Raw genomic sequence first — 16,264 nt, forward strand, 5'->3', positions numbered from 1 at the left:
GGGAGAGGCGCTGAGTTGATGCAATGGCCACGTTCACCTGATTAAGAAGCCAGACGCGCAGGTGACATTGTGCGGCGCGGCATTGTGTGCTGGGCAGTGAGGTGAGGCACTCATGGAGACCTGATTGGCTGGTGCAGGTAATGGTTATGGTCTCCTCTCCTCTTTCCCCACACCACACCTGAGTACACGACCTCTCTTGCTATCTATCCTTTCCACGTGGAGAGAGAGAGAGAGAGAGAGAGAGAGAGAGAGAGAGAGAGATTCTGGTCATTGTCAGTGTAATCAATACCATCAGTGAAGAAGATATGTCTGGTTTAGGAAAGTAAGGCTGTATTGATTCTTTTCTATCGAGCATATGTCACAAGTGTATGTGTCACTAGTGTGTGTCAGTAGAGTGTCGATCGTCTTTGTTTATCTTGCACGATGAATAACAAGGAAGACTTAACTGTATTGACGTGTGTGTCGTGTTGGTGGTTGAGAACTTGTGGCATTAACGAGGAGTCGGGTAGTGAGTCTTAATCTTATTGTTATGTTTTTGTTTTTCGAGAATGAGGAATTAAAGCAGAGAGGTTTGTTGTTTGTCATCCGCTACACCTAATGAATGTTACTGCAATGAGAAATACAGTCCTGCATTCTGCCAGCTTTTAAAGAGACCTAAGCACTGTGGTGTTGTTTTTGTACGGTAGATATTTTAGTTAATTGTCAAGAACTGTCATTTTGTGGGTGAGTGCTACATAATTTTGCTGCCTGTCACCTCTGCCGTGTGACGTGTAGGTACTGCATTCAATGAGTGTACTACTAACAGCACCTCAGTTTACTAGATCAGAGTTAAAGGAGAGCCTGTATTCTGTCATTCAAGAGAGGAAGAACAAACCTAACTGACATCTGGAATGCCTGAGGATTTATGTTAACAGTTTTCCAACAATTTAATATTTTCGTGTTGTTTTCGTAGCTGTTATGATTTGTCCTCATTCCTGAAACTTTTATTTGTCCTAATTCATGAGACGCTAACTTGTTCTTAGCCTTCCAATCGCATTGAAGTTTTTTTTTTTTTTTTTTTTTAGCCTTTTTATCATTTTTATTTCCACTAACGAAGGTGGAGTTGTGGTGCGTGGGTGTGAAGCGTCCTTAGCGGGAAACTGTCATGCTCTCCTCACACACTCCCACACGCTTTCCCGCCACCTGCCTGCCCTCACCGATGTCAGCTTAACATCAAGTTGCTTGTCCACAGTCTGCTCAACAAAAAATAGTTTGGAAGGGGCTAGACTGAACTAGATGTCAGGAGTTCGTGTGTTATTACAATTCGTCCAGCTATATTGGTAGTATTTCTGCTGTGCTTAGTGGTCATATAGAGTTAGTCCACTATTTCCTGTCTCACGGCTAAAAAGGAATCGTTTATTGATAAAAAAAATAAATGTAACCCCGCCAGTATCACCTACTTCACCGAAATGTGATATTGATTTTGTGTAGTTCATTTTCGCCTCTCCCAACAACAAGGAATGTCGATTAAAGAAAGATGAAAAGCCTCTTCAGGAAACAAAGAAACTATACTGACCTTAAGTATAAAGGTTACCAAACTTATCCTATCGCATCAGTACCAGGAGTTGCGTCACCTCTATTCAGACAAGAGTCATGATCTCACTAATACTAAAACAGTCAATAAATATATAGATTTGACTTTCATATACGAAGTAGCCCTTCCTGGGGACAGCGATGAACATTACCAGTCAGATTTCACCACCAGGGTAAAGATGTCATAATTCCGTCACCTCACAGACATCGCCACAGACTTAACTTGCCACACAATCAGCTGGCCACACCCTGATAAGTGCAACAAACCAATCAATTAATAGAATAACGAACCAGTAAACATTCTCGGTTCGCGGTGGAGTGACTGGCATGTTCTTTCCCTCGTCTACCTCCTCTTCCTTCCCTGCGTTTGAAATGGAACTCACGTAAACCAAAACTGTCAATGAAATGCGTGTTTTATTTATGAAGGTAGGCAGCGTACGTGACTGGTCTGGCGATGATTTGTTCCTGGGCTCGACTTGGCACTGCTGATAAGAGAATGGTGTGTCGCAGAGTATCAAGGGAAATGCGAGCACATTTATGGTTGTCATGTTACTGCGGCCGCAAGAGAGAGAGAGAGAGAGAGAGAGAGAGAGAGAGAGACGACAAGGAAATCGACAGATAGACAAGCAAACAGACAGACAAGAAGATACACAGACACTCAGACTGACAAACAGAACAAAAACTAAATAGAGACAATAGACAAATATACAGACAGACAGACAGACAGAGAAGCAAACAGGCAGAAAGATACGCAGACACGCAGACAGAAAGACAGAAGAAAAAACTAAATAGAGACAAGAAAAGAAAGACAGGCAGACAGACGGGCGGACAAGCAGACAGAGGACAGAGATCCCTGGCACCAGAAACCTCCAAAGAGCATTACAAGAAGATAAATGGTTTGCTCTTTTCCGCCATTTCTTCAGTCTGTCAGTCGCGGCTTTCCCTGCGGCGCCGAGTCCCCCAGCACCTAGAGAGGAAGAGGAGGAGGAGGAGGAGGAGGAGATGAAGGGGGCGGAGGCCGAGAACGAGATAGGAAAGAAAATAAACGGCAAAGAGGAGAAAGACGAACTGAACTGCATGTTGATTAGGAGATGGAGAACAAGAGAACGAGATCAAGAGTTGGTAAAGAAAATGGAGGGCAGGAATGAGAGGAAAATAGAAAAGGATATGAAAGGCATGTATGAAAATTTAAAGGAGAAAGAATATCAAGGCGATGAATGTTCTGGAAGTAGCTAACAGTAGAAATGTTGTTGCCGTAGTCTTCAGTATTTTCCACGGTTGTTTCACTGCTCTTAGTGAAGGACTGTGAATGCGAAGGAGAAATACGATGAAGGGATTATTACGGTCAGGACGTCAGTAGATAGTCAATTTTTTTTTCGTTCTCAGAAAATGTCACTTCACTAAAACGTTTCTGAGATAAAAGGGAAAATTTTACAGCATTCTAAAATCGCAGAGTCAGCACTTTTAAAAACAATTGTGATGTAAACAGAATTTTCAGAGATGAAAAGCTTCCCTCTACAAGCTCATTACGAAGTTTTATTTAATCGAGGAATTTTTATCCTTTCTAGGGTACAAATCTAAATAGTTTTGTCTTTCAAACAAAAAAATGTCCATTGAATATTCTTCTATGACTTTAGAATTGAGTTAGTTGTTTATACATATGACGAACAGCCATGCCGGTGATGGAAAAAATATTCTCTCCACAAAGAAAAAAGAAAAAAAAGGTTAGGAGAATTTAATAAAATATTCCAATCTTGTGACCAAACGGCAAATAAGAAAAGTATGTTAGGATGCCAAATGAAATAACTGTCATTTAAAAGTACCTCCCTTTTTTTTTTTTTTTTTTAATCCTCGAATTCAATCTCGCTCACACTGAATTATTTTTCCACCAGTGACCAAAGCTGACTTTAATTAGAAGAAATACGTACGAACATGGAATCCAGCTACAGTAGATTGCAAAAAAAAAAAAAAAAAAAAAAGAAAGTGAGGGGAAAAAACCGTATACCTTCGTCATTAGTGGCGGGGAGCAGGAGGGAGGAGAGGGTGTGGCACGTGCCTGGCTTCACTACTTGACTCATCGCGAGGGTGTCTGGTTCCCGAGGGAGATGTGAGAGGGTGAAAGAGAGAGAGAGAGAGAGAGAGAGAGAGAGAGAGAGAGAGAGAGAGAGAGAGAGAGAGAGATAATGTGTGTGTGTGTGTGTGTGTGTGTGTGTGTGTGTGTGTGTGTGTGTGTGTGTGTGTGTGTGTGTGTGTGTGTGTGTGTGTATGTTGTGTGTGCACGGTTACATCGCTTTTTCTCATGGAATCGTCCAGCTGCGTCATTGGCGTCAAGGCAGGCACGTGGCCGCCAGCCCTTTATTCAGTTTCCTTACACGTTCTAGGAATTTGTCGTGGTTGTAACTTGCCTGGAAGAAAAATTTAGCTTCACAGGGGGTACTTATTAAAATTAGTAGGACCAATTTTACACACGAGAGAGAGAGAGAGAGAGAGAGAGAGAGAGAGAGAGAGAGAGAGAGAGAGAGAGAGAGAGAGAGAATGCCTCCCTTAGACGTGTTTCAAGGACATAATGGTAACGAAGGCGGATACGCTTACATAAAGGTGCAAACCTCGTTGGCAGGACATAAAGTTGGTATTTCCCTGAGACAGGTCCATGAAGAAAGAAAGTATATGAAGTCACATTGCCAGAGGGACGCCAAGCGACACAAATGTGCTGGTAAACAAGGCGTGCAGTGCCGCGCCACATGCCACTCATGCTTTGCTCTACCTAGACAGCTTGTAAGCCCCGCCAAGACACACCTCTCGCCTTATTACACATCATGTTGTAGCAACTTTTTACTCCTGCAGGAACCATTTACGAGCCGCCGCTGACCAACGTGTTCACGATGCAGTGGTTCCTGACGCTGTTCAGTAACTGTCTGCCGCGGGACACTGTGATGCGGGTGTGGGACCTCACCTTCCTGCAGGGCAACGAGGTGCTGCTCCGCACGGCACTCGCCATCTGGGACGGCCTGGCAAGGTAGGTGTATGATGTGCCTCACCTGCTGCCTCTCTTCGTCCTCTACCGCTGCTTTTCTGTCCCTTAATCCTCCTTCGTTAGTAAGATCATGTTTCTTGTACGTCTTTTTTCTTAACAAAGCCCTATTACACCTGTCTCATCTGTCACCCGCTGCACTCCGTCTGTTCACCCTTAGTCTCTGTCCACGCATCTCGATCCTTCATCTCACCAAGACCATCAACACTACCATCACCACTCTGACACACCATCACCGACCCATTTTCCTTCCTCACTCACATATTACCTCTTATTATACCCCAGCGAATCATTCTTGTCTTAATTATCAATATTATATCCTTATTCCCACGCTTGTGGTGGCTGAATAGACCCTCGCTGCGGTGGTCCTCACAAGGGGATATACTCGTAACTTGATTGTCTTCCCTCCAGCGTCTCCCTCGTGGCAGGCTCTTGATTCTTTCAGGTGAGGACAAGAAAGGCACTAAGTACAGTAGCAAGGCGATATAAGGTGGAGGTGTGTGCAGCATGAAGTCATGGGAAGGGGATGAGGTGAGAGAAGTCATAGTTGGGAGACTAATAAAGGGAGGTTAAGGGGGTCGCCGTGGAACAGTGGAACCATGCGCCCTTTGGGATCCGAGGGGTCTCCAAGCGCACGGGTTCGAATCCTGTCCACGGTCCGAGTGTAGGTTGGGCTTCCTCACTCGGGGCAAAGGTTTCTTAGCGGGTGGGCTTTGAGATAGGAGGTACCCCAAAAAGTACCCCCTTTAGCCCATAAATTCCCGTGAAAACCCCACGTGGTATAAAAAAAAAAAAAAAAACAGATTGGAGCATCGATGTCAGGCGTAATAACCCAAGTGAAACGCGACTTATACAATATCGCCTTGTATCAAAAGGGCGGCGCTTAGCTTCCGTGTAAAGTAACGTCAATTATTTGCTTTCTTTTTTTCGCCAGGCTCAGACCGGCTGTAGGTTTCTAGCATTAAGTGTGGCTTTAGACCTTGCCTTCTTGAATTACGGGAATGGCAGAGTAATGAGATGGCGTTGTGGAAGATGGCCTGTAAATAATGTACTTGTTTGATACCGTCATTTGGTCAGTAATTGTGTAATTCGCCTTGAGCTATGTGTTATAATTTGTTGTATCATCAAGAAAGAAAGCACTTAAAGATAAAACCACATCAGAAGACACAATGGAAACACAGGTGATTAACGATGCGCCTCACACAGAAAGGACTCACGAGCCTCATCAGAAGAAGTGGGGGACGAGGCTCGAAAAGAATGTTAACGCGTTGGAAACTCTTGCCAACTTTGTAAAAATATGTCTGCTGAGCACCTCTTGCCTGCAGTTCTTCTCTCAACCACCTTTCTCTTTCAGACATGGAAAAAAAAAAAAAAGACACCAGCAGAAGTTTTATTTACTTTCATCTATAATACCATAAGAGTTTAAAATAACTCCATAAAGCTCCACATCCGCAGTCCTTTGAGGGAAACTAATAAAGAGACCCTACACAAAATGGCTGACACACCATCCCTAGGCAGCCCGTCCGCCGAACACTGACTGAGGGACGTTATTATTATTCATGAATACAATGACCACCGAAATGAGTCTGGCAAATCGAGAGCGTGACGCGACAGTAAATGGCATGGCAGTAAATACCTCCAGACCCTTCCCGTGGCAGAGTAAGCACATCCGCGTTCACCAAAGTAACACTCAACAAATGCTTCTCACTCGCTGTCGTTATTTAAAAACAATTCAAACCGACTTAGCTGTGTATATTATTGTGCTGCTTTTCTGTCATCTCTAGGCTCGTATTCAAAAACTCTCTCACTGCGATTATTTTTAAAAGTCACAGAAATTATTAGCCTGGTTCTCAAAACTGTTTCTCCTGTTTCATAAATCAGGATTGCATCAATTTCACATGCATCCAATATTATCTGTGTGTAATTGTGTAGATGTCTATGTCAGAGAGAGAGAGAGAGAGAGAGAGAGAGAGAGAGAGAGAGAGAGAGCCTCGTCTCCCACCGTGGTGAGGAGGAGGGCAGGTCGACCCCAAAGAAAACAGTGTTACATTAGGCCAGTATCGGGGGAGCCTCTGGAACAGCCTCGTCCTTCGGGAAACACTCACCCTCTCGCTCCACTTCCTGTCCGCCCCTGCTGCAAACACACACCGCTGGGGAGAGGCTGCCTGTCCTCCACTCCTGCTGTGTGACCCGAGCACACAAAAGAAACGCTCTGAGTGGATAGTCAAACAAATGTTGCGTCACTCAGCCACAGTACGATAACAGTTATTATTTTCATACGAATCACGGAGAGATTATGTGCTCGTTACTGCGTGTCTTGCAGGCATCACTAAGGAGACACGCTGAGAACTGCCAAGAGAGACTCCTAAGAAAACGAGCACACATTATCTCGTTTACTTTTATCGTGTTTTGTTTTGTTATTTAGTCTCTCTCTCTCTCTCTCTCTCTCTCTCTCTCTCTCTCTCTCTCTCTCTCTCTCTCTCTCTCTCTTTGTGGCATACTTCCTCATTGCTTGCCGCCGGGCGCATGTGGGATACGGAAAAATGAGGAAATGAATCGTTACGAACTACATTTTCCCTTCTTGGTTTCCGCCTTGCATGTGTGGAACACAGGTAGTTGTGTGGGAATATGATAGTTGCTGTTTTTGTTGTTGTTGTTATTGTTGTCATGCCTTCATCTATTTCTTTATTAATTCAGCTATAAATCAGTGTAACGGTCGTGGCTATAACTTCATTTATATATTCATGTATTTAATATAAACAGGATTTCTAAATTTATGTAGTTACGAGTAGAGTTGTTGAGTGTATGAGCTGTCTTTAGTAGGGATCACTGAAACATCCTATAAGCAGGAGACAGCACATCGGGGTGGGAAGGAGAGGAATGAGTTTGTGTGACACGAAGGAACTGTCAGCGTAAATGATCGACAGCAAATCTTCCTCGCCTTGCTGTATGGGGCACCGATGATATTTCCCTTCCATGTGTTCTGATAAGGATGAGTGACGGATCAATTTTAGGCAAGCATGGAGCTGAAAACCATGTAAAACAGTTGCTGAGGAACAGACAGCCTGTTTGCTCTGTGGAGGGAACCTTTACATCCAGAAAATGAGGTGCCGAAGCGACGTGTCTCGTGGCGGAAGATCCTGCAAAACAGCCTGTCAGAATCTGCAGTAATAACGTCAGGCTGGCGTAATGGAAGAGCTTGCAGCACCTTAGTCAAATATGCTTAGTTTTAGTGCAAAGTACGTGAATTTTGAATGTACATTTGAGAGCCACTACCAGTATTTAGATTTTTATACTCAGAGCAAACCATGATAGAAGAGATTATGATTGAAATAATGACTCTTTCTCTCATAGCAATAATAATTTTACCCAAAAGTGGCAACAAGGAACTCACACACACACACAACACACACACACACACACACACACACACACACACACACACACACACACACACACACACACACACACACACACACACACACACACACACACACACACACACACACACACACACACACACACACACTGCACCGTATTTTACAACTTGACAGCAAAGTGAAAGTCAATAATTGGATTTTATAATTTCAATTAGAAAGCTATTTATTTGGAATTGTGTGGCGATTTTAAAGGGTTTCGTTGTTTTGTTCTGTTTGGCAGTGCTAACTACACGGTATTAACACTGTGTGTGTGTGTGTGTGTGTGTGTGTGTGTGTGTGTGTGTGTGTGTGTGTGTGTGTGTGTGTGTGACTGTTTCCGTTCAGCCTATCAGGGAAGACGTCGTGTCGCTGATAAGTAAAGGAAAAACTGGAAAGAAAAATAAATTCTCACTTTCCATTACAAAAACAAACTAATGATTCTCTCTCTCTCTCTCTCTCTCTCTCTCTCTCTCTCTCTCTCTCTCTCTCTCTCTCTCTCTCTCTCTCTCTCTCTCTCTCTCTCTCTCTGTCCGGTTATGAAAAAAAATTTTGTAACAGGAAATATGAAGCGAAAATCCGATTACTTTTGTGTAGTTCCTTCTTAGACTCGCTTACAGTGTGTGTGTGTAGTGAGAAAGACGAACAAGGGGCTTAAATAGTGCAGAATGAAGGCCTAGAGAGAGAGAGAGAGAGAGAGAGAGAGAGAGAGAGAGAGTTACATAGTCGTGATATTTTTATTATGGACTGCAGCATTTTTCTTTGTGCAGATCTACGAATTTAACTTTTTTCATATATCAGAAGGACCGTTATATTGTGAAGCTATCCTCAAAAAACTATTACTACTACTACTAATAATAATAATAATAATAATGATAATAATAATAATAATAATAATAATAATAATAATAATAATAATAATAATAATGATAGTAATAGTAATAATAATGATACTGGTGCGACTGTGTGTGTGTGTGTTTTTTTTTTATGTTAATCCCTATAGCGCCTGTAGGCTCACTTGAAGAGTGTATAGGAAGCGCTGTTCTGCTTCCGCCCATTAATGGCGCAGGCAATTTTTTTTATAGTGGTACCCATATTAGGGCCCATATCACCACCAAAGCTCATCTTGGGTGTAACCACCTAGAACCTGGGTATCATGGTGACATGACTAACTTTAAACCACTCGACAAATGGCAAAGTATTTAAAGCTGTACGTGGTGGGATTTGAACCTGCACGTGGAAGTCTGCCCGATCCCACGCTCACCTCCTTATCCACTACGCCACACGTGTGTGTGTGTGTGTGTGTGTGTGTGTGTGTGTGTGTGTGTGTGTGTGTGTGTGTGTTTCCCGGTCGGCCTCACTAAGCAGTTCATCATGTTGGCATAAGAACGTGGCTTACCCTGCTGTCTGTACTCATTTCCTCGCCTCACCCTTGACATTCTCTCCCCGCCCTTCCTATATCATCTTCTACCCAGTCACTTCCCGTTTCTCTTCGCCCTTCATTTCCTCCTCTCATTCACAAATGCTATCTTGCCCAGCCCTTTCACCGTCTCACTCAACCCAATCACTCAGCCAGTCATTCATCGAGTCGGAAAAAAAAAAAAGGTTTCTTCTTGCACACACAATCTCCTTAAGGATGCAGGATCGAGTTGATTCTGTCGTCTTAACATCTCTCTTGCTTCTTCTTCTTCTTCTTTTTCTTTTTCTTTTTCTTTTCTTTTTCTTCTTCTTCTTCTTCTTCTTCTTCTTCTTCATTTTGTATTCCTGGGACTGTTTGTTTGATTCAGCTTCTCTACTTTCTTAAAGCTTGGATTATATCAGGCAATTAACTGGACACTTGTGGATCTGAATTAACCATTACCTTGAGTGGCATTATTATCTTCACAACTTTTAACTCTTTCTGTTCTGAGACGCATTTCTACCGTGAGCTTTGGATATAATTAGACGGTTTTATTTAGATTAGGAAGAGTCTGTGGAGGTCAGAAGATTAATAGCCAGAGTCTTCACTATTTCAATCTCCTTATAAGTTTTTGAAGCTGTATAAAATGACCATATAGTAAGCAGAATAAATATGAAAACATATCATGGTATTGAAGATGTTAAAGGAAATTGAGCTTTGTTTGCTTTCCCTTTTCTTTGCGTTCTCCAAACAAGTCTTCATTATAGTATGTAATGTAATTTTTTCCTCTGCGTCTCGGATTTTACGAAACTAAGCACTTTTATTTTTGTAGGCCTTACCAGCTTCCTCTTTATAAATATATATTGTGGGGTTTTTATTCTCCATCTTTCCTGGGAAGCTCTCGTTATCTGTTTTCATTAATGAGTGTCACGTTCCCATTTTCTCCCCCCTCCCCCTTGTGGTGTCAAATGACCTCGTTGTGATGTCCTCCCAGAAAAGCTACTATAATGATAATAATGATAGTGGTAATAATGATGATAATAATGATAATTAATAATAATAATGATAATGATAATGATAATAATAATAACTTAGCTGTCTTACTCCCCATCATAACAGTTGCGAGTGTCTGTAGAATTGTCCAGTCCTTTCAAATAGACAGTCTCGTTTTAAAGGGCGAGATGATGGAACGTTATAAGAATGCAAGGACGCCATTAACACAAGTAATGGTAAAAACATTTCTTAAAATTGGCGTATTTATTCATTCATTCACTTAACACACACACACACACACACACACACACACACACACACACACACACACACACACACACACACACACACACACCAGTGGCGGAGCTAAGGGGGTGGGGGGGCGGAGGGGGCGATCCGCCCTGGCCGATACTTTTTGGAGACGACAATTATATATATATATATATATATATATATATATATATATATATATATATATATATATATATATATATATATATATATATATATATTTGTAGCAAACTCAGTGTGCGAAACATAGCACACGCAACCACCATCAGGGGCTGAAGTAGTGATGGTGGTGGTGGTGGTGGTGGTAATAGAAGGAATAGTAGTTGTGGTAGCAACAATGATAATAGTAGTAGGAGTGGTCATGGTGACAGATTACACACACACACACACACACACACACACACACACACACACACACACACACACACACACACACACACACACACACACACACACACACACACACACACACACACACACACACACACACACACATGAAAAACTTCAAAATTAACACACTCACACACACGACACATTTACCAAACGTTCACCGCACCTGCACACATTTTGAAAATGTTTAAAGACACTTCATTTATTACTTATAATGCTGTTGATTATTGCATATCGCAGAATTGAAGGGGATACTAAACTTAATATTTTCCCGCTCTGACGCCTAATCATTCGTTCTTTGAAGTTTGTTGTATTTAGAAGTGAATAGCAAGTGTTCCAAGCCTTGTGATGTCGTCAGTTGAATAAAAAGCGATCGTATTACAGGGCCGATTCGTTGTCTCTTTTTTTCAGATAGAAGGAAAGATACAGGCATGCAGACACATTGGTTACGCTTGCTTGATGGTTGTTACGTTAAGAAGAAACAAGCGTAGAGTAACAAGCCATAGCCTGGTTAAGACATTCTCATCAAAATGTCATATTGTAGTTAATGCGTGCGTTAAAACCAGCAGAATTCACATTATTTAATGCCTTGTTAGTACGAATATAAGTATAGGACAAGTTATACTACCTATCTATGCAGTAGTATCAATACCACTCTTATGGCAAACTTTCTTTTCAAATAATATGCTTATTGATAAGGCGACTGTGGCTACGCTAAGATAAACAGCGGCCCCACGGACCCACGGTGCTACCCACCCTCCACTCCCAGTACTCCTCAGTCTTTGGTGACGGTAGGAGGTGTGCAGGTTAGCAGCTGCTACCACATTTAAAAGCCTCCGGTTGATTTGACAGGATTTTAAGAGTGTTTTTACGATTCTAGTGACATATTAGCAAGATTTTTACACTGAAACTGCTTTGATTGAAGTGACTCGTACGGGATTTCACGAGTGTTTTGTAAGGTTCTGGTGACAATAACAAGACTGCGTTGGTGCTTCCACGTCTCTAATTCATCTTATTACTGGACTATGCCACGAAACCGAACCACAGAAGCAGGACTACATCATGAAAGTGAGTGTGTATTTAATGCGAGCCACAGACAAGAAATAACTCAGGATAAATCATCAAATGACTCTCATGCCATTTTTAAATGCTTTTATGTGAGGCAGAAGGGGGAGGGAGTTCCTTCCGACACCCGAATTATCAGCCATTTCCTGCCTTATCTCTCAACATTTTAGGTCTGTCTTGCCACAACATGCAGCCGCTTTCCTAAGCTTTCGTATTACCCATTGAGGCACAGCCACCATGGCCAGGTTTAAGTTTGGTGAAAGTTTAAGTGAGATATAAGGGGGGTGCCATCCCTCCACGGCCCCGCCGCCATCTTGGATATGCTACCCCAGCCTGCCTTGAATCCAGAAATATTTTCTTTATTCCTAGACAATTCATTTGGACCGAATAGTAAGATTTGATGCTTTCTACAAGTATTTCGTTGTGTTTGAAGTATTTTCCGTGTGTGTGTTGGGCGCAGCATGTTGTTGTTGGCGTTGATTTTTGTATTAGATAAAGGAGTTTTTGGCGCCAAATTTTCAGGAGCGTCCAGGGAAAATTTTTGTTTGAGCCAGTATCAAGTTGTTATGGTTTTCAAAAAATAGTTCATGTGTTTTAAAGTGTTTTGCTTTCCTGCTCAGTGGAATTAGTGGAGAGTAGAATTTTTTTCTAGCGGGATTGATGTTACAATAATAGTTTTGTTGGTACCCCTGTGAATTATTTATTTTTGGCTCTAACTCTCTCAAAAGTGTTGAAAAAGACTGTTCGTATCTTTTAAAGTGTGTTTCGTTCCTTTGAAGTGAGAATGGGCTGACATTTGAATTTTTTGATAGAGGACCAAGGTTCCAACAATTTTTTTATAGTTCTTTTAAAAAATCTTTAGTATTACTGTGATTTGGAATCTCTTTATATTATAGATATTAGTTAAAGTATGTGCCAAGTCAGAATATGTAAAGCATTCTGGTCTGGCGGCGTTTTTTCGAGAGGTCATTTTCAAAATGATTTTCGTAACGTATATAAGCCCGCCAAGTCAGGCCAGGGCTGTGACGTCATCAGACCACCGGGCCAGGCTGTGACGTCACCAGTCCACCGGACAGTAACGCCTCTATGACGGGAGCCTCCCAGATGTCTTCTCTTTCTGGCTCTCTTCGTCCATATCTAACATAATTTACTGTGGTATATCGTGTGTGTGTGTGTGTGTGTGTGTGTGTGTGGACCTGTTTTTCATTGGATATAACACATAGGCGATGCTTTGTGTGTGTGTGTGTATGATGTATGTTGCCCTATTTTTCGTTTTATAGATGGTGATACTGCGTGCGTGCGTGCGTGCGCGTACCGTGGGGGAGACAGAGTAGGCACTGGCTCCATCACTCGCGGCTCCAGTCTACCCTTGCGCGTCCCGACTCTGAAACACTTCTGCAACGCTCCTCCACTACTTTCAAAGATTCTACGACTACGGCATATATATATATATATATATATATATATATATATATATATATATATATATATATATATATATATATATATATATATATATATATATATATATATATATATATATATATATATATATATATATATATATATATACTAGCGCGCGCCACTAGCACGCGCACACACACACACACACACACACACACACACACACACACACTGCTCATTATACTCATCTCCCTCCTCCTCTTCCCAGCCTCTCAAAAACTAATGACGGATCGATGGCCAACGAATCATTTGTGGCACTTGGTCGAGGCCACAAGTAGGTGATCGAGAGAGTGATGAAGGAACCCTTCGTCCTGGAGTCACGGAGTACTCAAGAGAGATCCCATAGTGTGAGCACGAACCCTGCCATTCACTCTTACCTCAGATAAACTAACGCTACCAGGAGAAAGAGGAGAGAGAAAAAGGGGGAACATGACTCTCTTTGTCTCTTTTTTACTGTCTCTCTCTCTCTCTGGTCGTAATGTGCAGGGATGGAGGCGGCCTTTCCGGGAACATAATGACAGTGAAAGTAGTAATAGGAGTGGAAGAAAGGCGATACATGTGCACGTAAGGTTTTGTGGGCGACAAGAGTATAGTGTTGTTTCCTCCTCCCGTCCGTCCCCTTCTCGGCTAAGCTCCGCAACTCTCTGCCTCTCTGTTTCCCACCCCGTGTTGTTGCTGCTTGGATTGTTTCAAGGGAAGATAATCCAGAAAGCTTAGGAATTAAACTGGCTTTTGGATAGTGGTTATATCAGATCTTGACTTTTTCGTTTCTCTCTCTCTCTCTCTCTCTCTCTCTCTCTCTCTCTCTCTCTCTCTCTCTCTCTCTCTCTCTCTCTCTCTCTCTCTCTCTCTCTCTCTCTCTCTCTCTCTCTCTCTCTAATGTATAAAGAATTTAGTGTTAATGGGGCAAGCACGATCGTGAGAAGCCTGATGGTAAATGTGCTGCAAACGCCGCCTGCACTGGGTATACACAGGTGACGCTGCATCAATACTACTTCCTGGAAAGCCTTGCACTGCCTGGATGCGTTGGATGTTGTAAGTCCTCGTTCATGTACACCAGCTGCTAAAAAAAAATGTATTGAAAAAGCATGATAATATACTCGTAATAGCAGAGAGATCTTCACAGTATTCACATGAGATATTTCAACGGAAGAGAAAATGGAGCGCTGATATCAGTGTTATTCTTTTACTACAATGAGATGAGTGACGTGTTAAATAAGTCGTAATGAGAAAAATGGAACTTGTCACATTTCAGAAATTCGCTACGAGATGGTTGTGTCGTCACCAAATCACTCGTACATTCTAAGCTTATCGACGGTGTTGCCATTCAAATAACAAACAATACATGTACATATTAAGAACATTTCTCTAGTTTTATGTTCTTAGGTTTCTTTGATTTTTTTTCTGATAAGAAAGAAAGCCCCATAGAATATAAGCACCACGACAACCGCAGCGGTGGGCAGATAAAAGTGATGACACAAGAACATCCAAAACTGAAAGCCACACATTCTTTTTTGGGAACCACTCAGAAAGATTCTTTTTTTTTTTTTAATACGTATACCTCTCGTGAGAAACTCTCGAGTAAAGTGAAATAGCTTTAGGAAATGAAGCTTCAGGCAGAAAAAAAATACAGGCATGGTGGTGGTAGTTAAATTATTTTTAGAAGGAAGTAAAAATAAAACGGAAAAATAAGTTTGATATTGAGGTAGGAGTGTGCATGGCGGTGGAGGCAAGTGACTGGTGATGACATGCCTTCAGAGGGCAAGTTAGAGTCGAGCACAGTGGTAAATGCAAGAGTTGAGTAAGGGAGGGAGTGCGTGCAGACACTGATGAAACGAGTGGGTGATGAGTGAAGTGCGTGAGTCTTGTAAATGTTGAGTAAGCAGTAAATGTAGCAGGTGTTAGCTCGTCTGTGTTTCTGTGGGAGGGTGTGTATATGTGTGTGAGAGAGTGTATGTGTAGGTGGGTGGGTGGATGGATGGGGGTGATCAGTATTGCCTCCCTCGTATTTGACATTCGTTCCATATTCATTAGTCTTAATTAAAGGCAACAGGAATTAATGAGAGAATTTTTGTAGCAGAGAAAGATGAGTATTTGAAAAAAACATACATTTAATTACGGGAGAATTCCTAGCTCGCAAAAAGACTGGAAAAAAAAAAAGGGAACTACAAGGTGAGAGGAATTTCAGTCTTTTTATTTCTCCTACGTTCTTTTTTCTCGGTGTTTTTTTTTTTTCTCTCTCTTACTCGTCTTACCATCCTCATTCCGCCTTTCCGCCTTCTTTGCCTCCTCCTATTTCTCCGTAATGTTTGTTCTTTCCCTCCTTCCTTCGCTCCCTTGCTCCCTCACTCCCTCACTCCCCAAACACCCAGCACTGAGCTGCTTCTCTGTATGTTACGATGACTTTTATTTTGTTCCCAGCTCCTGTGTGTGTGTGTGTGTGTGTGTGTGTGTGTGTGTGTGTGTGTGTGTTTTGCTTTTGGTCTTTGGAAACATGCCTACATACACTCCACAAGCCCCGAAAGTTTGAATACACTGTCCTATTTTTGCTTTTATTTTCTGTCTAGGAGTTTTGTTTCCCTTAAGCTGGCGATCCTCTCAGGCGCCGCGAGGACTTAAAAATGGAAGTTTTGTTGTGGGGTT

At 42.1% G+C, this 16,264-nt stretch overlaps 1 protein-coding gene across 1 annotated transcript in view; it reads left to right on the top strand.

Annotated features, from left to right (window-relative positions):
* Positions 1-16,264, top strand: part of LOC123503485 — a 182,411-nt gene that overhangs the window by 143,951 nt on the left and 22,196 nt on the right. Inside the window, 1 exon segment of the mRNA XM_045253308.1 lies at positions 4,417-4,588. Within this exon segment, the coding sequence (XP_045109243.1) occupies positions 4,417-4,588 (172 nt within the window).

The sequence above is a fragment of the Portunus trituberculatus genome, chromosome 14 (assembly GCF_017591435.1).
Source record: "Portunus trituberculatus isolate SZX2019 chromosome 14, ASM1759143v1, whole genome shotgun sequence".
In the NCBI taxonomy this organism is placed as follows: Eukaryota; Metazoa; Arthropoda; class Malacostraca; order Decapoda; family Portunidae; genus Portunus; species Portunus trituberculatus.